Genomic DNA, 20,856 nt, shown 5'->3' on the forward strand with positions numbered 1-20,856 from the left:
GGAAAAAAAAAGTAGATGTTTTTATGCTTTTTCAACAATCTGAAGTAATAATAATAATAATGATAATTATTTACAGAGCACTTTTAAAAACCAGTGTTACAAAGTTCTTCACAAGGTCGCAAAATAAAACAAGTCATAAAATCATCAGGAAGAAAGAAGGAAAGAAAATAAATACATTTCTGATAAAAGTGTGTTTTAAGAAGGGGCTTAAAAGAGATCACTGACTCGGCCGACCTGATTTCCTCAGGCAGATCATTCTAGAGCCTAGACACCCTCACTGCAAACGCTTGGTCTTGGAACAGATAGAAGACCTCGGCCCGGGGATCTCAAAGCACGTACTTGTGTGTACGGTTCTGTAAGAGGTCAGAGATACAGCTGGGAAAGAGACCATGAAGAGCCTTCAAAGTAATCAGATAAATCTTAAACATACTGGGAGCCAGTGTACAGAGGCTTTAACTGGAGTCTCTTGGTTCTGGTTAAAAGCCTGGCAGCGTATTCTGGACAGTCTGCTGTCGATTAATAGATTTTTGATTCAAGCCAGAAAGAGGGCTGTTGCAGTAATCCAGGCACATAAATTTAAAGTATAAAGCTCTATATTTATATGCTCCATTTTAATCATGTAGTTACCAATGTATTCAGTCATGTTTTTGACCTGTCTGATAACCTTTTACTACATTTTGTCAGTTTTGGGCTTCCATACTTATAATTTTAATCAAATGAGTAGTTTATTAATGTGCATTGTTGTTACTGACGTTTGTTGTGTGTTTTAGTTTCAGTCCGTCAAACAGCGCAGGAAAACTCGTTAGTAAACTCGGCAGTGGACATGACCCCCATCGAAGCAGACTTCACCTGGCACAAGAAGAAGACGGCCCTGGAGATGGAAATCCAGGAGGCCTTCCTTCGCTTCATGGCCTCCATCCTGAAGGGCTACCGCTCCTACCTCAAACCCATCACCCAGGCGCCTTCCGAAAAGGCCACGGCTGCAGACTCCCTCTACGACCTGCAAGGTAAACGAGCGATTCACAGCTCATTTTTCAGAAATCAGCATGTAGGATATGATTTTGTTTATGCGCAGTCTAACACTATGGAACCTGGATGTGTTGAGCTTTTTGGCTTCGTAACTCGTGCATAATTTACGACCTTCATTTACCTTCATCTAACGTTTAATGTTATTGGCATTTCTATTTCAAGGAGCATCTCAACTATCACTCAGCCTAAGTGTTTTTACAAATCAATCACCTTTCTCATCGGCTATAATAAGACTCCACTAATGTTCGCTTCTGGGAAATTGGTTCTCATCTCCATTTAGCTTCACTGTTAGAGATCAATTTTAGATACAGTTAGAGTGATGGGAAAGGCACATTTTAACACTTCTGTCTTCACTGCCACACATTTGTTTTTGAAGAGGGATAAAAATACAATGAAACTTGATTTGACTGCAGAAATCTGGATTTCAGTTGAACATAAAAAGTGAGACCACAGTCTCTTCTTTGTTTCCTTCAGGGTTCCTCAAAAGCAGAGACAGAGCCCACCAGAAGTTCTACTCCCAGCTCACCAAGACCCAGATATTCATCCGCTTCATTGAGGAGTGCACCTTCGTCAGTGACAAGGACACCGGCTTGGCCTTCTTTGACGACTGCGTGGAGAAGGTGATTACCAGCCCAGCGTCATGCCAGTCTCGGATATCTACTGTACTCGCCGCACACTGGTTTTATGGTGTTTTTCCTCTTCCACCAGAGGTTTCCTTCCATGAGCGGGGCTTTGTGTTGTGTTTTATTGGCAAAATAACATTCATCCACTGGGAGAGTAAGGAAGCCAAAATTTCCTCTGATTCATTCTGGTCCCTTTCCCTTTCCTCTTCTTGCAGCTTTTTCCCTCTGATAAAATCACCGACAAGGGCACCAAGGTAATGCAGGGCTTACACTGTAATCAGATTTCCTCGCGCCTTGTTTTTTTATGTTTGTGACTAACTTTAAAAAGGTAAATAAATTAACCTTTTTCTCCTTATGATAAGTGTTTCCACCAAGGGGCATGAACGTTTCCTGCTTTTCTTCTGTCCTTGAATCCTAACCACAATCAAATAAGCATGTGCCTAATTGGAAAAGCATCATAGATTGTATTATGCTTGTAGTTTACTTTCTGCCATCAGACAGGAAATGACCCGCAGTGTGTGCTTTTTGTACAACTCAAGTCATGTTGTCACTAACGCTAAGGTTCTGGATCCTCACTTCAGGTCGAAGGAGAGTCATCTGAGGACACAAGACTGTTAGAGCTGGATGAGTCCCAGAAGAGCGAGCACACTGTCTTTGTCATGCCTCCTGAACCTCCAGTTGATGATGGAACTGAACCTGCCCCCAAATACACGTGTGTATTTTTTCTGCAGTCTCGTAAAACTCTGTTAGACAGAAAAACATGGATAACAAAACAAAGTCTTAGTGCTCATGTGACCTTGTAACACTCTTATCCCTCCTTCTCCAGCTACAAAGGTTTCCCCAGGCTGCGTATGGAGCTATTTGACCGTCCTCGGGAGTTACGACCAGCAATCAGCAGCAGAGCAGCAGGGGCCAGTCTGTCCAGCAGCCCCGCACTACTGGCTAAGAGGACAAAGCAGGTGTGTACATACTCACACAGTCACAATACCCACCCTGTGAGGACTGGATGATGTAACCTTACCCTGTGTCAAAAATAATCTTCCCACACTCTTTATCCTCCCTCCTCATCAGCTCTCAAACCATTCATGCTTTAAATGTCTGTCCGATCCAACAGGAGATCAAGCTAGCATACAAGATGGCCAAGCGTTTCTACTCCAACCCTCCGCTGTGGGCGCGCTGTCTGTTCAGCCACTGCTACAGCCTGTGGTTCATCTGCCTGCCGGCAGCCGTGAGACTGTCCAAGTCTAAAAGCCGTGCCATGCATCAGGCGTACAACGTGCTCCTCAAGATGAGGACCACTGAGGTGGAGGTGCTGGATGAGGTACGTTGAGACTCTATATATATATTTATATATTTTTACTTAGAGCTTTCATATTTTTTCATGTCTCTTGATGAGGTGCTCTTATTTTGCCTCCACGCCGGCAAACCTATCCTTGTGAACACGACAACTCAAGAATGCCTAAAGGGAATTTCTTCAAATTTGGCACAAATGCTCACTTGGACTTGATGAACTGATTACATTTTGGTGGTCAAAGGTCAAGGTTACTGTGATCTTGGCTGTGTCATTTTTGTGAATGTGATATTTCAAGAACACTACAAGGAAATATCTTGAAATTTGGCACAAACGTTCACTTTGACTCACCAATGAACTGATTAGTCATAGGTGGAAGGTCAAGGTCACTGTGACCTTGTCTGTCTCATTCTTGTGAATGTGATATCTCAGGAACAACCTTAGGGAATCTTTTATATTTGACACAGATGTTCACTTGGACTCGAACTGATTACATTTTGGTGGTCAAAGGTCAACATCACTGTGACCTTGTCCGTCTATTTTTTGTGAATGCAATATCTCAAGAACACAATGAGGAAATTTGTTTAAATTTGGCATAAATGTTCACTTGGACTCAGCAATGAACTGACTGGATTTCGGTGCTCAAAGGTCAGTGTGATCTTGCATCTGTTTCATTGTTGTGACTTTGATATTTCAAGAACACCCTAAGGGAATTTCTTTAAATTTGGCACAGACGTCCACTTGGACTAAAGAATGTACTGATAAGACTTTTGTTGTCAAAGGTCAAGGTCAGTGTGACCTCACAAAATATGTTTTTGGCCATAACTCAAGAATTCATAGGCTGATTTTGACAAAACTTCACACAAATGTCTAATAGGATAAAATAATGTGTTCAAAGGTCAAGGTCAAAGGTCAGCTTCACTGTGACATCATAATGTTACACTTTTCTGGCCATATTCAACATTATATCTCAGGAACAGAGGAGGAAATATTTGGTCAGATGCTAAATTGGTGACACTAATCTTGGGTGTCCACCTTGACACTTTGCTGATTGTATAGATCTCGGGGGTCAATGGATGTGAAGCATCCATGTTTTCACAGACATGGATGTAAACTGTAAGAGAAACTTGCCTGGTTCATGGAGGCGTACAACCGCAGGGCGATAATTCTTGTGATTATTTGTGCCCTTTTTTCATGTTTTTTATCTCACTGTCTTTCAGGTGTGTTACAGAGTTGTGATGCAGCTGTGTGGTGTGTGGGGTCTTCCTGTCATGGCTGTACGAGTCCTGGTTGAGATGAAGAAAGCTGGAGTACATCCGAACGCCATCACATATGGATACTACAACAAGGTCATATATAGCCTTTTACATTGCTAAATCATTTCTCCACTGTAGCTCAAAGGACAGAAAGCACTTTGATGTAGCTACTTTCAAGACAACCTGCTGTCAGCTTGTAACATTTCTTTATATAGCCATCTGCTGTAGGCACTTTACTGCAAATGTTTACATTACGAACCTACACTGCTACTGGTAGCTACATGCTAACGTCAAGAAAACATGTAATCGTGGTAGCTGATGATATTTTATCTCAGATTTTGGATCATATTCCTACTGTCACGTTTTCAGCTATGAAGATTGTGGTTTAGAAGCTTTTTATCGGGGAATGCCGAAGACCCGGAAAGGCTGACCAATCAGAGCAGAGTGGGTTTTTTTGGGAGGGGGCTTAAAGAGGCAGCCACTAAAACGGAGTGTTTCAGAATGAGGCTGAATACAGGTGTTCTGGCGCGACAGTATGAGGAAACTTAAGTGGGTTTTTTTAACATTAAAGCATGTAAACATGTTGTCATAGAAACCCAGAATACAAGTATGAACCTGATAATGAGCATAATGGGTCCCATTTAAGGCACAACAGGAACCATTTGAGAAGTTTTTGTCTCATTCTTCATTCTGTCTCTGTGTGCAGGCCGTCTTAGAGAGCCCATGGCCGAGCAGGAACCGCAGTGGCCTCTTTATGTGGACAAAGCTTCGTAATGTGCTTCGTGGAGTGGCCCAGTTCAAGCACGCTCTACACCAAACCTCATCCGAGAAGGGACCCACACTTAGTATCACAGGTGGGAATGGAAAAACAACGTGATAAGGCTGCGTAACAGGAGACACTTTTGTCAAACTGAGCTGCTTTCTATCATTATGTTTCGTTGTTTCTCACCCACTTTTTGTCTTTATGTGTACTGTCTTTAGCTGCATCAACAGTCAGTGATGCTGACCGTTTAAGTCATGGAAGTGCCGACAGCTCAAGTGAGGTCAACGGTGAGGAGCACAACCTGTTTGCCCACAGCCACGGCATGGAAGACGCAGCAGACAACCACTGTAGCACAGGTACCTAAAGTTAAGAGGTTTGGATGTATAAGGCCCCTGTGTCCACATAGCGCCTTTTTCTGAGCGCCAGAAGAAGGCCAGCGTCTTTTTTCAATTGTTCCCAATGAGGAGAGAGCGTCTGCGGCCGCCTAGGAAAAAGGCGCTGCGCCCAGCGTCTTTTTTCCGGCCGCTCCTTCTTTTTTGTGTGGCCGCTCTGAGCGTTTTGAGTTGAAAATCTCTGAACTTTTCAGAAGGGCGCAGGTGTCGTCACCGGCGCTTTTTCCAGGCAACCAAGCTAAATTAATTATTTTTCCAGCAATAGGCCTATATAAATTGAGAGATTTTACAGCAACACACATGTAATCAATTCTAACCCATACAGTGGTGGCAAAGTTACTAAGTACATTAACACAAATCCTACTAATAAAACATGATGATGACTTCACCAGCTGTAGCATTAAAAGATTAACACAGTATATGTATCATACGGAAGACGAGAACGGCCATGTATTTTTTTTGTGTATGTGCACTGTTATCTCGTGATAACGACTTATTATTTCGTTATATCGCCGGGGCGATTATTTCCTCATTCATTGCCTCAAGGAGGGACAGCCCTGCAGGCAGGGAGAGAGCAGCTCGCGAGGGCTGCTCTCTCCCTGCCAGCTGAGGGACTGTTTGCGCTTTTACGCACGGGTCGGTGGTGGAGTGGCGCACATGACTCGTGCTACGGACGGACGGACGGACGGACAGACGGACAGACAACCACGTATCTAAAACAGGTAATACATCTGGCTACATCTTTCCCACATCAAAGATCCGTGATCACCTACACCCACGTGCGTAAAAGCGCACACAATTCCGTGTCCTCTCACCGCGGATGCTGTGATTTGATGGCCCGGTACTCATTGTAGCCCACTCTTATAAGACCCAATAATAATAATAATAATAAGCTACTGTGGACCCATATGCCATACCTTTTAATTAAATTACCAGAGGATGCTTCATCCCAGCGCTCCGCAGCGCCCTTCCAGCGCAGGCCCTAAGGCTTTAAAACTTGAAGGTCAGAAATGACATTTGACCAGTGACTGAGATCTGGAGTTGCTGCGACACCACTGGCCACAACTTCACAGCAGTTACAGCGTTGTTTGTGTGATTTTTGTGATCCACAGGAAGGCAGTCTGATCAAGGCTACGGCTCTAAAGATGAGCTACACCAGGAGCTGGTGGAGCCTTCACACACAGCTGTCCTTGCCGCTGAAGAGAGAAACAGTTCCAAAGCACAGCATAATGGTAAGAAAGGCACTTCAATTCTACACAATGCATGTAGCAGACAGTCACATCCAGTTCTAGTTTTGCATTTGAAGGTTGTTTGTGCACCAGAAAAGCCTTTTTCCTCTTTGTGCAGTGATGTTGTTCTGTTGACGATGTACTCATATAACCAGGAAGTGACATTGCCGGCTCGGTGGACAGTGCTGTAGCAGTAGCAGAGCCCCCCAGTCCTGTTGATGTGTCCTCGCCGGTCCCCAGTATTGTGAAGCTGTCCACAGGGAGCTTTGATGGAGGCAGGGAAACAGGTGAGGCAAAAGATCAAGTCTTTAAGATTAAAAAAATAAATAATTTTAAATGGTTTAAGAGTGCAATCACAAATTATCATAGCAATTTGTTCTCTGCTATGACTTCTCAGTCTTCTTAGTCAAATTAAAACAGACAACTCTCATTTTATCTGTACACATTCTGCAGGTACAGGGAAGCTGTTCAGGAGACACAGCAAGAACGATAGCGTGTCTTTTCCTGATGATACGGCCGAGCTGCCATCAGGGGATGTAGCTCACCAGTCTCAGCAGCAGCGGCAGAAATGCTTTGCCGAACGCAGCTGTAGCTTCAGCGCTGAAACCCGTGCTGGGATGCTCCTAGAGCAAGGCGTGGACCACATGGCCAGTCAGATGGGTGCCGACGCCCGTATCCTGACCGCAGCGCTCTGTTCGGGCCAAAGTCCACCCCCTAATAGTGTGTCCAAAGCACTTTTCAAAGACCTGGAAGAAGAGAATGAAGATGATCAGGACTTGACACTGGTAAAGCTGCAAGAGGAAGAGGGGCCAGGAGCATCAGAAGAAGGGAAGGGAGATGATGAAGAGGTGGAGGGGACGGAGATAAAAACAGAGAAACGACAGAGGAAGCAAACTGAAACAAACGAGGAGGACTCTGCTTTGCGAGGGCCAACCCTGGAGAGGGAGGACGTGGAGGTGGGCGCTGACCCGCTTTCCCTCCTTGTGACCTTGAGTGAAGAGTCGGCCTCTGTCACCAGCCAGGAGCCGCCGCGCTCCATGCCTGCTGTGGTGTCCCGCAACCTGGCCGAGGAGATCGAAATGTACATGAGCCTGCGAAGCCCCCTGGGTGTAAAGTCTTCCAGCATGGAGCTCCAGCAGGCCCAGGGAGACACTGTCGACACCCCACAGCCCAAACAGTCAATGGAGCGCAGGTCCAGCCTCCCTGTGCCTCCTGTCAAAACTCCAATGGGCTCCCCAGGTGATACACCCAAGCGCAGCCCCAACGCTGTTACTCGCTCCAAGACTTTTGCAGCAAAGACAAAGACTCCTGGCAGCACTGCGGGAAGCCCAGGTCCAAGATCATCCTCACTGACAGCGCTGGTCAAGTCCTCCCAGGGAGGGTCGTTGGGCTCAGTCATCAACTCCATTTCAGGCATCAAGATGGACACCCTCTTGTCGGGACCTAAGATTGACGTGCTTAAATCTGGCATGAAACAGGCGGCAAATGTGGCCAGCAAAGTGTGGGGAGCAGTCGCTTCAGCTTACTCTTACTCAGATGACGAGGTGAGTCATTAAAGGATGAATTTCATTATTTTATTAGCTTTATTAGCTGATAAATTCTGACCAGAGCTGATGATTTGAAGCAGTCCTCTAAATCCCACCTATCTTTACCCTGCAGGATGAAGCTCAGGGTGGTGGCGGCGGCTTCCCATCCCATCTGGATGAAAACATGCTGGCTGCACATGACGTAGACGAGAGCCCTGAGAGAGGAGCAATACCGGGGTTGGTGGCCAACGGTCTCAACCAGAGCTGCACCAGCCTGGGCAGCAGCAGCGGCAGCAGTGACACGGGCCGAGGGACCCAGCAGATACGTAAGCACTCACTCTGTCGTGCAAATATACACTTAAGTATAAGTGGAAAAAGAGCCTAATGAGGTTAGTTGGCCTGTGAGATTAGATTTTCCAGAGTTTATTTTTGTCTCTCTGTGCAGATCCAACTCCAGGACGAGCAGGCAGGGGTCCAGACTCTGAGCAAGGCTCCTCACATCACGCTTCTTCCACAAGCATTTACCAGAACTGTGCACTGGAGGTCAGACATACTGTACACACACCTTTGCTGCTGCTGTGCTTCCACTGCCAACACGTACACTGATATAACTCCTAACTGGTTGGACCTATTTCCCTGCTGACAGGTTCTGATGTCCAGCTGCTCCCAGTGCCGCTCGTGTGAAGCCCTGGTGTACGACGAGGAGATAATGGCAGGCTGGACAGCCGACGACTCCAACCTGAATACCAACTGTCCTTTCTGTAGCACAGCCTTTCTCCCCTTACTGCATGTGGAATTTCATGACTTGCGCACAATGACTGGGTAAGAATCAGCTGTCGTAGAATGAAATCTACAATGTATCGTCACTTTTAGCAAACGCAAATTGACAATTGTGTGATTTTCTCTCAGGTTCTACGTGAATCCCAGTGCTTCACAAGACAGTCTCCACAGCACCAGTGCCCAGCCCACAGCCAGCGGCTCAGCTGACATAAAGACGCCAGACCTTATCGCTTTCCCTGAAGAAGAACCAAGGGAGACTCCAGATAATCTGCCTGGATCACATAGGAGGTATATACCCAACAACTTCCTGTGAAACACCTGAAGTTTTAATGTAAAATCAGTTTAACATCAGATGTGAAAAGTCATGACCAGGATGATGTGTTGCAGACATATCAACCCAAGAAGCTAAAGTGACTTGTACCTTGAATCCTCTTTGCCTTTCGTGTTCCTAGTCTGATCCCAGAGCCAGTGCAGTCGGACCCCCTGGGTCTCCTTGAGCACCAGGCAGCGGGGAAGCAGCAGAAGTGCAGTGGGACGTCACTGACACGCAGCAACAGTGTCGGTGGCCCTTTTCAGAGCCTGGACTACTCCCAGAGACCCACGCACGGCGTCTCCACCACGAGCTTGCCCTGCAGCCTGCAAGAGGTGTCGGTCAGTGCTCCTTACTGTCACAGCACTTACCCCCTTGGCTTAAATATTACAGAAACCACTGTATCTGCAGTGCAGTGAAAGTAATCGGTGTGTGTGTTTGTCAGGATGGCATGGGGACAAAACGGCCGAACCCCAAGCCTGTGTCCGTACCATACCTCAGCCCGTTGGTGCTGCGCAAGGAGCTGGAGACCCTGTTGGAGAACGAGGGAGATCAGGTAAAGCACTCACATACACATATGCTTAACAACACGTCTGCCTCACAGCGACTCAGCTACTCTGCCATGTCCCAACAGGTGATCTACACCCACAAGTTCCTCAACCAGCACCCCATCATCTTCTGGAACCTGGTTTGGTATTTCCGCCGTCTGGACCTGCCCAGTCATTTACCTGGTCTCATCCTTACCTCTGAACACTGCAACAAAGGAGTCCAGGTTAGAGACTTCACGTGCCATCTATCGTTACTCTTTTGTTAAGGCTTTTCTTCACTCAGCAAACTCTTTCTGTCCCAAACAAGCCGCTTAAGAATATTAAGATGTCTTTCCTTTGTGGACTGTTTGACAGGAATATTAATAATGGTTTTATCTTTGCAGCTGCCCCTGACGTCACTGTCCCAGGACAGCAAGCAGGTATACGTCCAGCTCCTGTGGGACAACATCAACCTGCACCAGGAACATGGAGAGCCCCTCTACCTGCTCTGGAGGACCTTGTGTGAGTGTGCACAGACACACATCAGGCCGCAGTATTCATATACTGTATTAGACATTACTGTTGTGATGGTTGACATCCCTAAACACCATAAGAAAACATGCGATTTTTTATTTTTAAGGCATAATGTTTTTTATTGTAGAAACCACTTGTACCACTAGGGGGAAACAAAGACAACTATTTGCAATGCCATACATAAAGGAAGCATGCAGATTTATTGATGACAAACTGAGCTAAATATAAATGTCTCATGTGGCAAGAACATGACATCATGTAGTTATTTAACCTCTTTGGATACAATGTCACTGTTGGCCAGAAGACTTGAGGCTCTTTACTAAAAAGGATAGAGTAACAGTCTCTCTGATGGTGTGTGTGTTTTCCAGTGGAGAAAAAGGGAACATTGGCGCCGACGGACCACCAGGAGATTCGTACCCTCCTCAACACAATTGTTCGCAACATCCAGACCAACGACGTCTACGGGCCCATCAACCTGTTGATCCGAGAGATCAAACGGCGCCCGGAGGGTGTCAAACGGCAGAGGTCAGACTTTTGTCCTCCTTCTCAGAGATGCGTCTGATTCAGCTCTTCTTGAAGCTCTCATTACTTTTTTATTTTTCTGCAAAGCTTTAGACATTTAAATTCTTGTAATGTTAATGTGGACACATCTGATGTCTCATTTCTGTGTCCTGTATTTCTCTCAGGAGTATCTATAGAGAAATATTGTTCCTCTCACTGGTGGCCTTGGGGAAGGAGAACATCGACGTAGGTGAGTAAATCAGCATATCATCAGTGAAACTGCACATTTTTTAGTTTATTAAAAGTGACGCTGTCTTCAAAAAGTAAAGAATGCTAAATTTCACTCAAAATCAGTATTACTTGTGCTCTTTTCTGACTTTGCGAATCTTCCCCCCTTTACTGTACACCTGCAGAGGCCTTTGACAGGGAGTACCGCCTGGCGTACGACGAACTGAGCCCCGAGCAGCTCAAGTCTTTGCTCCACTTCGATCGACCGCCCAGCGCCAGTGTCCAGTGGTGCCTTAAATGCTTCGGCAGCCCCATCATCTGACCACAAACGCCTGCGGCAAAGATGAAAGAACCCGACTGGTCAAGTGCGACAGGTGGCAGGAGGGAAGGATAGGCGGCGAGACAGGGTGTGAGCAAAAAATTATTCTGTATTCAAACACCACCAATCGCCCAAACATGGTACTTCTTCTTCTTCCCTTTGTCTTGGAAGATGCCCCATCATCTTTTTTTTTTCTTCTTTTTTTTTTACCACCTTATGATGCTTTTCATCGGCTTTTCCAAGCAGCTACTTACAGGTGGGACTGTTTCTGTAAATGGCTCGGAAAAGCTGCAGTGAATCCTTTGGGACTAGTTGAGGTGTGTTTCTTTAAAGATGGTGTATAAAATGATTAATCACTGTACAGAATGTATTGACTGCCCTTATGGTGTAGACATATCTGTGTGTCCGTGTGTGTGACAGTTCCTTGTCTCATCGCCTTTTTCCTGCTCTGCTAAAATCTGCGCTAACTCTCCCAACATTAGATCAGTCCGACTTATTTGAGAGCGTGTACAGATCCAGACTGTTCCTTTGTGCACTTTCTAAAAAAACACAAGTCCACCTGTCTTTTGTACATATTGTTTACTTCGGGGGGAAATCTGAAACCAGGGTTGCCTATTTTTCTGGCGGCAACACGTCTCCATGACTGTTTGTGTGATCCAAGTCTTAATGAATGTTCAGGTTTGTTTCTTTGTAAATGTACATGGATGTGTAAATACGCAATGGAAGTACACGTGAATGGGAGAGGACTGAGGACAATCACTAATTATCAATCACTAGAATTAATTCTGCAACATTCCAGGTGCCCTGCAATCAAAACAGGTCTTAAAGAAGCGACACTCGACCCGTGTGTGATTAAAACCAGACGAGTGGGGGGCGAGATTATAAAACAAATGCATCAATGGGAAGTGAAAAGGCATGCCACACTACTGATCCCCACACTTTAAAATGAAGACACATGTTCTGTCGCAGGGAAAGGCGGCTCTGTGCCTCAGCGACGGAACAGTCGGTCCAACTTGTGTTTTTAATATCTGCGTTTTTTTAACAGTAACATACTTTACTTGTTCAGCTAATATGCCTTATTCTAATGGTAAATTACAACTGTAACTCACATGTGCTGGGGCTGCTCCTTACTCTAGCTTAGAACGAACCAGTAAAGTTGTTTGTTTTTTAATTGGGTATTTGCAGACAAGATTGCTTTTATGGTTTACACACAGTAGCAATTAGAGCTTTATACTGCAAAGGGCTTCTTCAGTACTGCTGACACTGTGTTAAGAAAGACAGTTTCACAACATGACATTCCACTAAATGCTCCGACTAAAGCAAAGTGCTGTTGGGATGAACTGTTGGGAAATGGGCGTAGGTGGTCCGATTGTAGCCTTGGGAGAGCGACTTGTACAGAAGCGATAATATTGTGAAATATTCAATTTGCACTGCAGAGATTTAAAAAAAAAAGAACCCTGACCTTTATCAAGGAAGATGAGATGAGACCACCTCTAAACAGTAGTTTTTCCTCCAAAACAAGATGAAATTCTCAATTATTTATTTTTGTATCATTGACATATGGATTGCAGACGGTGTAACTTTAGCATTTGTATGACTAACAATCCCCACTTTCCCTTTTAGTTTGTTTCAAGGGATCCCACCCTGTACTGACTTTGTAAATTTGACCTCCTTATGGCAGAGGATGTACAGAAGAGACTGTTCTTTAACAATAGATTAAGTGATCTCTTACCGTCCTGTGGAAAGGAATTGAATGTCTACACTTAAGTGCGCTGCAATAAATGAGTTTGTGAACTGATTGAAAACAAAATGTGTCCATTTTTTGCATCTTTGCCGATGAGAATTTGTTTTAGTGTCACGTGTGAGAAGCTGCAGAGATGCATGTTATTTTGCTTTTAGTTTGTCCCTCATGCTGTGAAGCTTTGATGTCTCCCGTCATCCTTTGTGATTTTCTGGTCAGCATCAAATTTCCTCCCTCCTCATGCTCTCATCATTTCCACTGAATCCTCCAAACTCTTCCTTTACATTACGGAGTCCTCCTCCATCTCCTTCATCTTGTCCTCCGCAGGTCTGACAGTCAAGTGTCATCGGCTCCTTTTACTTCAGACTCATATTTTCCACTTACATTTTCTCTGAGGCCAGCTTTTGTCTTCTGTCTGTGTGAGTGCATGTAAGACAACAATGGAAGCAGCAACATGAAAACACAGCAGGGCACTTTTCTGTGATGGCTGCAGCTCGTGACACTCAGATGCCAACATTTGCCTTCTTTTGTGGTCTCCATTGTTTAATGTTGCATATAAGAGGCTGCTGCTGTCGATTAAATAGTGAGGTTGCCTTGTCATGCTGCAATATCTTGAATCCAAAATACAAAGCCTAGTGTACATATCGCTCAGAAAGCATGGTCCAATCCAAACAGTGGATACTTTAGAAAGCAAGTTAATCACATTTATACTCATCGGCACAGATGAATGTATTTCAGCCATCTGGGAAGTTGTCATACCCAACAAAAAACTCCAAACACTTGAGAAAAAATAAGCTGTAGAATGGAAGGTTATTGGGTAGGAATCTTCACTTTTTTTTTTTTTTTTAACATTTCAGTTTTTATTTTTAATGAGAAATGATTTACTTTTTCTATCTTTCAAAGTTACATAATTTGGATTTCATAAACAGTGTGCGAATGGCTTCAACTTTCACTGAATTCACAACAAAAAAAATCCAGAAACCATATGTAATATTCAGAAAGCACAGTCCCATCCCACCAGTGGAAACATAAAAAGTGAGATATTGTCACATTTACACTCTCTGGAACAGTTTAACCCTCTGCCACCCTGTGTCTTCATATGAGGTCATCACATTTTGGGTTTACTAGACCTTGTATTTCACTCTAATTAACCAAGACCTGTTGTCCTCATTCGTGGACACTTTTTGTGCCATCTAGTGGTAGTAAGAGCACAGTACACTAATCCATATAAAAACAAGATGGCAGCCATCTCTGTCACGCCAGTCTGCAGCCAATCCCGACATAAAAATGGACAAAACCTGATCACATTTTACGGTTGAAACTTGTTTATTTATGATTAATAATGTTTGTAGATTGATACGGCAACAAATTTGACCAATTAGGACACTAAATTAGGAAGTACTTGTATGGCGACAATAGGACTTTATTTTTGTTTCATTTGAGGACATTGAGACTTTACCATCGTCTCATCTGAGGACATTGGGACTTAATTATTGTTGACAATGTTTAGTTTTTTTTATACGTATCGGATCGTACTGATCCCAAATAGCTAGGAGAAATTAAAAATGCATACCAAACAAAAGTTCGGGTCTCAGGATTTTAGCTATCTGGGAGTTTCAGGGGGAAAAAAAAGAAATAATTTACTTTATGTTTATTTAAAAGTTACATAATTTTTTGCTTTAATAACGTGAGAATGGGCTCAAGTCTGGAACAAGGGTCACTATTTTTTGTGATTTTACCAGACATTTATTTTTTACACTGCTTTTGAAGCAGGCATTTTGAAGGATATCCTTCCGCCACGCAACGCAGCTCTTACAGAACCACATGACTCGTTTCCGGTAGGCGCATGAATATCTCAATTAAATGTTGCGCGCTCACAGGTGTGTGTCTGTCGGCAACCGGAGCTTCAGCACACACAGGCCGAACCTTAGGACAACAAGATGCCGCTGAGACGGACGAAAAACTCAGGAAACAACCTTTTGAAAGAGAAGCTGAGCCGAGAGATGCGACAGAGCAGACTGACTCTCTTCATCCAGCAGTTTGAGAAAGAAGGTCTGGAGGCGACTGAAAGGTCAAATGTCAGGTTCTTCACATCCTCTTATCGTCTCCATTTTGGTTCTCACGTCATAATGTGTTTCCTTACAGCACAGGAGCGTATGAACGAGTTAGAAGCCAAAATGGAGAACATGTTGGCAACAGTGGACAAAGTCTTCAAAGTGGAGGTGATGAAGATGCCTCCTTCGCTTCAAAAAACGCTCATAGGGGATTTAATATGCGGTGAGACGTTTTAATTCACAAGATAATAGCTGGTCCAAGAGTATTGAGATTCATATCTTGTTTATTTTCATCACCCTTTCTGCTCTGTCAGAGGAAATCTCAGCAAGTGATGTGTCAATTGCCATGAAGGTGAGTTGGGCTCCCTGTTTGCCCTCTACAGCTGCTATTAACAAAACAAACAAATATATAACAGGTATAATTATCACCTTTTTACAGAATGAGTCCCTCGAGATGCCGCAGCCCCTCAGGAGGGTACACAGTAAAAGAGGTGACATTACTTTCTTTATTTCGACCATAAAAAGCAGTGTCATTCCTGCATGAAGCGTCACTGTTTAAGATTAAACTATTATTCTGTTTTAACTGTCATTTTCTGTGCTTTTAATTTTCAAGTTAAATCAACCGATTCCTCACCAGGTCAGTCCAGCCCAGCCCAGAGGCCCTCATCCAAGACCTCTAAGGTCAGTAATGTACCAGACAATGTTTGTACACAAATAAATAGCTTGTAGAATTGTACACACTAATGTGTGGTCTTTTACTGAGCAAGTGGAATCGAAGTCACGTGTCTAAACAATGGTTTTTTTTCTATATTTTTAGGGAGGAAAGGGGACAAAAAGGACCAGAACATTAGTTGGCAGTAACAGCACTGGAAATCTCACGTAAGATTGGAGGTTAAAGGACAGTTCACCCCAAAATCAGAAGTACATATTTTTCCTTTTACCTGGAGTGCTGTTCATCAGTCTAGTTTGTTTTGGTGCGAGCGCCACAAGCTGAGTGCCATCAGGTTCCATTATATTTAAAAGAAGGCAGACATCTTTACAGCTGATATTTCCAACACTCTGCAACTCACAGCAAAACAATCTACACTGATGAATAGGACTACAAGTAAGTGGAAAAATATTTTTGATTTTTCGGGTGAACTGTCCCTTTAAGGTGTTGTAGTATGTGGTGAACGATTATAGAGGCCTTGACATTGCTCTTATTTTCCTACAGCGGCTCCTCTGTCAGTGTCAAAAGAACTCAAAGCCGCGTGACCAAGACCAACGAGCAGACCAGATCGACCAAACCTAAACTCAGGTTTGTTATGGAGATGCATCTGGGTTCCCACAGTCAGGGAATAGTCATGGAATTTGTGAAAACCATTGAATGTTTTTGAAAAGTCATGAAATTTTGCTGCGTGTAATGAAATGAATTGTTACAGTACTCTTCCATGGATAACATGCCACATAATGTGACAAAAATAACAAGCTATTAAAGAACAGAAATGTTGCTGTTTAGTTTTTTTATATAATAATCAACATTTGGCATAAAGTATATTATACATTTCTCTTCATGTTATATGGTGAAAATGGACATCAAATTTATTATGGGTCCTTGAAAAGTCATGAAAAGGTTTTGAACTTTTGTCCATGAAAATGTGTGGGAACCCTGATGCATTCATTCATTCATATTTTGTAACTGCTTATCCTCTTGAGGGTCGCGAGGGTGCTGGAGTCTACCCCAGCTGACATTGGGCGAGAGGCAGGGTACACCCTGGACAGGTCACCAGACTATCACAGGGCTGACACATAGAGACAGACAACCATTCACACTCACATTCACACCTACGGACAATTTAGAGTCACCAGTTAACCTGCATGTGTTTGGACTGTGGGAGGAAGCCAGAGTACCCTGACAGTTTCTTTTAAATAGTTCTGGTAATGTGCTTGATGAAATTGATTTGTGAATCTTGTGCTGTCCCAGGTCTGTCGTCTCTGCTGGTGATCTGCACTGTTCAATGATAGGCTCTGCTGCACACATCACTGTCACCACAGCACTGGGACAGGTAAGCTGTTTTTAATCTTTGTCACCTGGAACAAGCTCGTTCGTTGGCGACGCTGTTTCATTATTTCATTTAAGGCAAGAAATTGTCCAAGCCTTGTAAGACTAGCATTTAAATAACGCATTGAAACCCTTCAAACCCAAGAAGACAGTTTCTCCACTGCCGCAGTTAAAGTTTTGCACAATATACATGTTTTCTGTATTGCTAATGTTCAGGTGTTTAAATAGACCTGGATCATTATCAGATGCGACACACTTGCATGTATGTGTCCTACCTGTGGTTCTCTTCCCTCCCAGACTGTCTGCTTCTCTGAAGAGACCAAGGATGAAATAAACTTGGACGTGCTGGATGACGTGGCATGGTGTCAGATTCAGAAGCTCACGGTAATGACAAAGTTTCAATCTAAATGCTACTTATGAGTGTTTGCCTCATTTTCATAACAAGGGACTTGACAAGCCATTTAAAATATACTGTTAAACACTTGAAATGTACCACTGATTTTGGATTTTCAGAGTTTGATGGATTATCTGTCGAGGCGAAGTCGCTGCCTGCAATGAATTGCCCGGATTTTTCTCACCTTGGATTTGAATACATTTTAAACTTGTCATATTATGAAATGTATTTATAGAAGTAAGGTTTAATATCAGATGTGCTTATAAGATCAGCAGGTGTGCTTTGGTTGTCCTAAAGAGTTTTAAAAATATAATAAAGCTTATTTGTATTATCCTACATGATTGTCAGTGTAATTTGGTTAATTATATAGTGACAAATACCCATCACAAGTTTCAAAATGTATTAAATTTGCTTAGTTTGACCTGAAAATTATTATATTTTTCCACTTACAACTTAAGTGTAGTATCAGTGTAGCATTACTAATGTAATAGGATGTATAAATTAAGTCCTAAATATGTGAAAGATTTATATTAGACTCAATTTTTTTGTGAAGGGGAAAAAGACTCAGGAAATGCAATTATGAATTCCAGTAAAGTTTATGTAGAAAGCACAGGATTATGTTTTGCCAGACTGGCTAGCAAATACAAATTTCAGCAAGAATTACAAATTAAAAAAGTATAAAACAGCATTGTTTTTGACATGGAACTATAGTGCAGTTTAATCTATAGAGGAGTCAAATCTTTGCCTACAAAGCAGAATACATCAGTTAAAACTCAGAACATAAAGCTGTGATGGATCACTACTGCTGCTGGGAATGTAGTGACTCCATCTCGACTTCCATGGGCTCCTCATAATGTAATTGGGCGGAGGAAGACCTGGAGGACGTAGCTTGCGTGCTGCTGGTGCCAGAAATCGCTGCATGACTTGGCTCTGGGGCAATCCGGGGGTAGAAAGGACCGACCAGCCAGTTGAGCGGCGTGTTATTGACCAGATAATCCATGACGTAGTCGAGAGAATCCTTCATCTTGCCCAGCTGGACTCTGCTGCTGGTCAGCACACTGTCTGGCAGCTCTCCCAGTGCGTTAGCCTTGCTGAAACTGGTGTAGATCTGTGTGGCGGAGTGGCCCAGGGAGAGCGCCTCCTGCTGGATGTGGCTGGGGAGACCCTGCAGGCTGGAGACGAGGACCAGACAGGTGGTCTGGAGCTGCTGGGTGAGGGAACGTGCCAGGGTCAAGGTGCGGGACTCAATCACCTGAGAGGAGGGGATGAACAGATATGAATAACTTGACACGGTTTCAATTCAAAGTGCTTTCATCTTTCCTTAACATGCTGTTATCTTTTTAGATATTTGTGTCGTCCACCTTCTTACCTCTGCCTCGTGGCCATTCTCCTGGTGTGAACCATTGGACCTCCACGCCATCAGAGAGTTCAACTTGTTGTTTACCATCCTGTTTGCCCCGTCAATATTCTTTCTGCCATATTCAATCTGGAGAAACAAACATTCAAATGCTCAGTCTGTCCATAAGATGTAAAAAAAAAATGTATTTTTAAAAGCCACTTTAGGGCAGAATGCTAAATGTGTTACTAGGATGCAGATCTTGATGTTTGTCCCCATTTTATGTTAAAGGAATACTTCACTCACAAAATAACCACTTGTAAATCAGTCATGCTGTGTTACCTTTAATCAGAGAGTCTTATTTATCCGGTCGTACACTCAGTACTTCCCAAACACATGCATTTTCAGTTCAGTCTTACATAAAGTTTGAGAGAAAGAGCATGTGATTGGGATGTACTGAGCATATGACTGAATAAATGAGACTCGGATTATACAGCATGAGTTGTGTAAGTTTGTAAATGGATGCTTTGATTTAGCTTTTTCTGTGAAACCTCGTCCCCAATCAGTAAATAAATATGTTCACTGTTTGACTAATTCAAGGAAACACGGCTTGACTTATTGATGTACAAATGGTCGTTTGTGAGAGACATATTCCTTTAAGGTCAAGAGTCATTGTAAAGCTTGTCTACAGTTCTAATATTATCACTGAATACAACGACTCACCACGTCAACAGTGGAGTTCAGCTCAGAAATGAACTCCATGCTCCGCTGCTTGCCGTCTTGGATTCTGGCCACGGCCCTGGTGTACGCCCGCTTGCGGAGCTTGGTGGAGAGGGAGCCCAGGCGGACGTAGTAGCTCGGCTCCTTGTTGTCGAAGCCTTTCACAGTTTTTGCCTCCAGCTCTGTCACAGGGAAGGAAACATGAAATGTCACATTAAGATGGGGACACATAAGTAACTGCTAAGTGATTTATTTAATGCGAGAATGGAAAAGTCTGCTATAAATTGCTGTAGAGTTCTGCAAGTTAAAGTAGCTGGAGGGTTTAAATCCATGGCAAATGCAGTGTTTCACTTGTCAATCCCTTAAAACGGATTCATTTAAACTAACAGTGTACAGGATTATTTGTGGTAAAGTTCTGCACGCAACGAATCACTCTAAACAAAGACTCCTTTAATAATGTTTTCCTGGAAACCGAACCAGATCCATCACTAACAACATGCTCCAGCTGCCTGTTAATCACTGACCTTTGATACAGCTTGTTACAGAAAAACAAGCCTAATCTCGTCAGCCTTTATTTGTGTATTCTGAACAGCAGGCAAAAATAAAAATTTCAAACAACCAATAACGAAGATAAATTGTGGGTTGAGCTTTAGACCACACCAGGAAAATGAAGTTGTAATAAAATGGGATTCTGTGTAACACAAGTTGAAGGTGGTTTTTGGCCCCACTCACCCAGCTCGTCCTCTGTCAGAGGCAGATACTGCTCCACCAGACTCTCAGAGGTGCTGAGGGCCGTGTCCACTCCACTGCTGACCAGCCGGGCCACTCTGCTCTCCAGCACGGTGCTGACGCTCCCGCTGACAACCGCCCTGGTCTTGTCCATCCCATCCTGCACCGCACCCCGGGTCTTTTCCACGACGCTGGTCAGAGTGTCTGAGACTGTGCCCTTTGCACCGGACACTTTGCCTGTCACGACATCCTTAGCGGTGGTTACCACATCCTTGGCACTGGAGACAATCTGGGCAGAGATAAAACCATGAGCAAATAAAATTACAGCAAAGTATGAGTGTAAAGAACAGCAGTTGAGAAAGACAGGACAAAGGTCATGACTGAGTCCTCAGGAAATTAACGACATTGTGCAATTTAGCTTGATTCTAACTGCTCTGACCTTTGACACAATTGAAGTGTGCCAGCTGTTGCTCAATAATCCAGAACATACCTGCTCAGACGGCTGGTGGAGAATCGGCAGTGTCTTCTCAATC

The 20,856-nt window shown here is 43.7% G+C and overlaps 3 protein-coding genes across 6 annotated transcripts in view; 2 read left to right on the plus strand and 1 right to left on the minus strand.

Moving 5' to 3' along the window:
* dennd4c (DENN/MADD domain containing 4C) overlaps nt 1-13,106 on the plus strand; it is a 53,072-nt gene extending 39,966 nt beyond the window's left edge. The window contains exons 12-34 of one of the 2 annotated variants that reach the window (XM_050066610.1): nt 771-1,007; nt 1,504-1,649; nt 1,868-1,906; nt 2,234-2,364; nt 2,479-2,611; nt 2,767-2,973; nt 4,164-4,292; nt 4,906-5,053; nt 5,181-5,318; nt 6,467-6,586; nt 6,739-6,870; nt 7,037-8,127; nt 8,243-8,435; nt 8,555-8,652; nt 8,756-8,931; nt 9,019-9,177; nt 9,342-9,540; nt 9,645-9,755; nt 9,834-9,971; nt 10,131-10,248; nt 10,629-10,785; nt 10,947-11,011; nt 11,175-13,106. In XM_050066610.1, coding sequence (XP_049922567.1) covers nt 771-1,007; nt 1,504-1,649; nt 1,868-1,906; nt 2,234-2,364; nt 2,479-2,611; nt 2,767-2,973; nt 4,164-4,292; nt 4,906-5,053; nt 5,181-5,318; nt 6,467-6,586; nt 6,739-6,870; nt 7,037-8,127; nt 8,243-8,435; nt 8,555-8,652; nt 8,756-8,931; nt 9,019-9,177; nt 9,342-9,540; nt 9,645-9,755; nt 9,834-9,971; nt 10,131-10,248; nt 10,629-10,785; nt 10,947-11,011; nt 11,175-11,311 — 4,202 coding nt within the window. In that variant the 3' untranslated portion in view covers nt 11,312-13,106. The remainder of the gene's footprint in view (nt 1-770; nt 1,008-1,503; nt 1,650-1,867; nt 1,907-2,233; nt 2,365-2,478; nt 2,612-2,766; nt 2,974-4,163; nt 4,293-4,905; nt 5,054-5,180; nt 5,319-6,466; nt 6,587-6,738; nt 6,871-7,036; nt 8,128-8,242; nt 8,436-8,554; nt 8,653-8,755; nt 8,932-9,018; nt 9,178-9,341; nt 9,541-9,644; nt 9,756-9,833; nt 9,972-10,130; nt 10,249-10,628; nt 10,786-10,946; nt 11,012-11,174) is intronic. The other variant, XM_050066611.1, reaches the window with a different exon arrangement.
* Nucleotides 13,107-14,772: 1,666 nt separating this feature from the next.
* On the plus strand, nt 14,773-17,866 carry cdca9 (cell division cycle associated 9). Of its 3 annotated transcripts, none has more exons than XM_050067253.1 (10): nt 14,773-15,101; nt 15,195-15,326; nt 15,418-15,455; nt 15,543-15,594; nt 15,741-15,784; nt 15,921-15,982; nt 16,317-16,400; nt 17,067-17,148; nt 17,442-17,528; nt 17,658-17,866. In XM_050067253.1, exons 1-10 carry the CDS (start codon nt 14,990-14,992, stop codon nt 17,700-17,702), a joined length of 738 nt encoding a protein of 245 aa, XP_049923210.1. In that variant the 5' UTR covers nt 14,773-14,989; the 3' UTR covers nt 17,703-17,866. The 3 variants fall into 3 exon arrangements, with proteins under 3 accessions (XP_049923210.1, XP_049923209.1, XP_049923211.1); XM_050067252.1 differs by having other exon boundaries at nt 14,779-15,101; nt 15,717-15,784; XM_050067254.1 differs by having other exon boundaries at nt 14,964-15,101; nt 15,200-15,326; nt 15,717-15,784.
* A 249-nt stretch (nt 17,867-18,115) lies between these two features.
* Nucleotides 18,116-20,855, minus strand: plin2 (perilipin 2; the record flags this gene model as incomplete). Its single annotated transcript, XM_050068046.1, has 5 exons — nt 18,116-18,790; nt 18,908-19,024; nt 19,598-19,776; nt 20,327-20,612; nt 20,814-20,855. Coding segments are annotated over 5 exons (1,077 nt in total), but the record flags the coding sequence as incomplete, so codon positions are not given.
* Between the last annotated feature and the right edge of the window lies 1 nt (nt 20,856).

Source organism: Epinephelus moara, chromosome 17 (genome assembly GCF_006386435.1).
Source record: "Epinephelus moara isolate mb chromosome 17, YSFRI_EMoa_1.0, whole genome shotgun sequence".
NCBI classification, from domain to species: Eukaryota; Metazoa; Chordata; class Actinopteri; order Perciformes; family Serranidae; genus Epinephelus; species Epinephelus moara.

Coding starts and splice junctions, on each gene's coding strand:
- cdca9 (XM_050067252.1), top strand. CDS start 14,990: ATGCCGCTGAGACGGACGAAAAACTCAGGAAACAACCTTTTGAAAGAG. Junction 15,595..15,716: donor GAGGGTACACAGTAAAAGAG/GTGACATTACTT, acceptor TTAATTTTCAAG/TTAAATCAACCGATTCCTCA. Junction 15,785..15,920: donor CCTCATCCAAGACCTCTAAG/GTCAGTAATGTA, acceptor CTATATTTTTAG/GGAGGAAAGGGGACAAAAAG.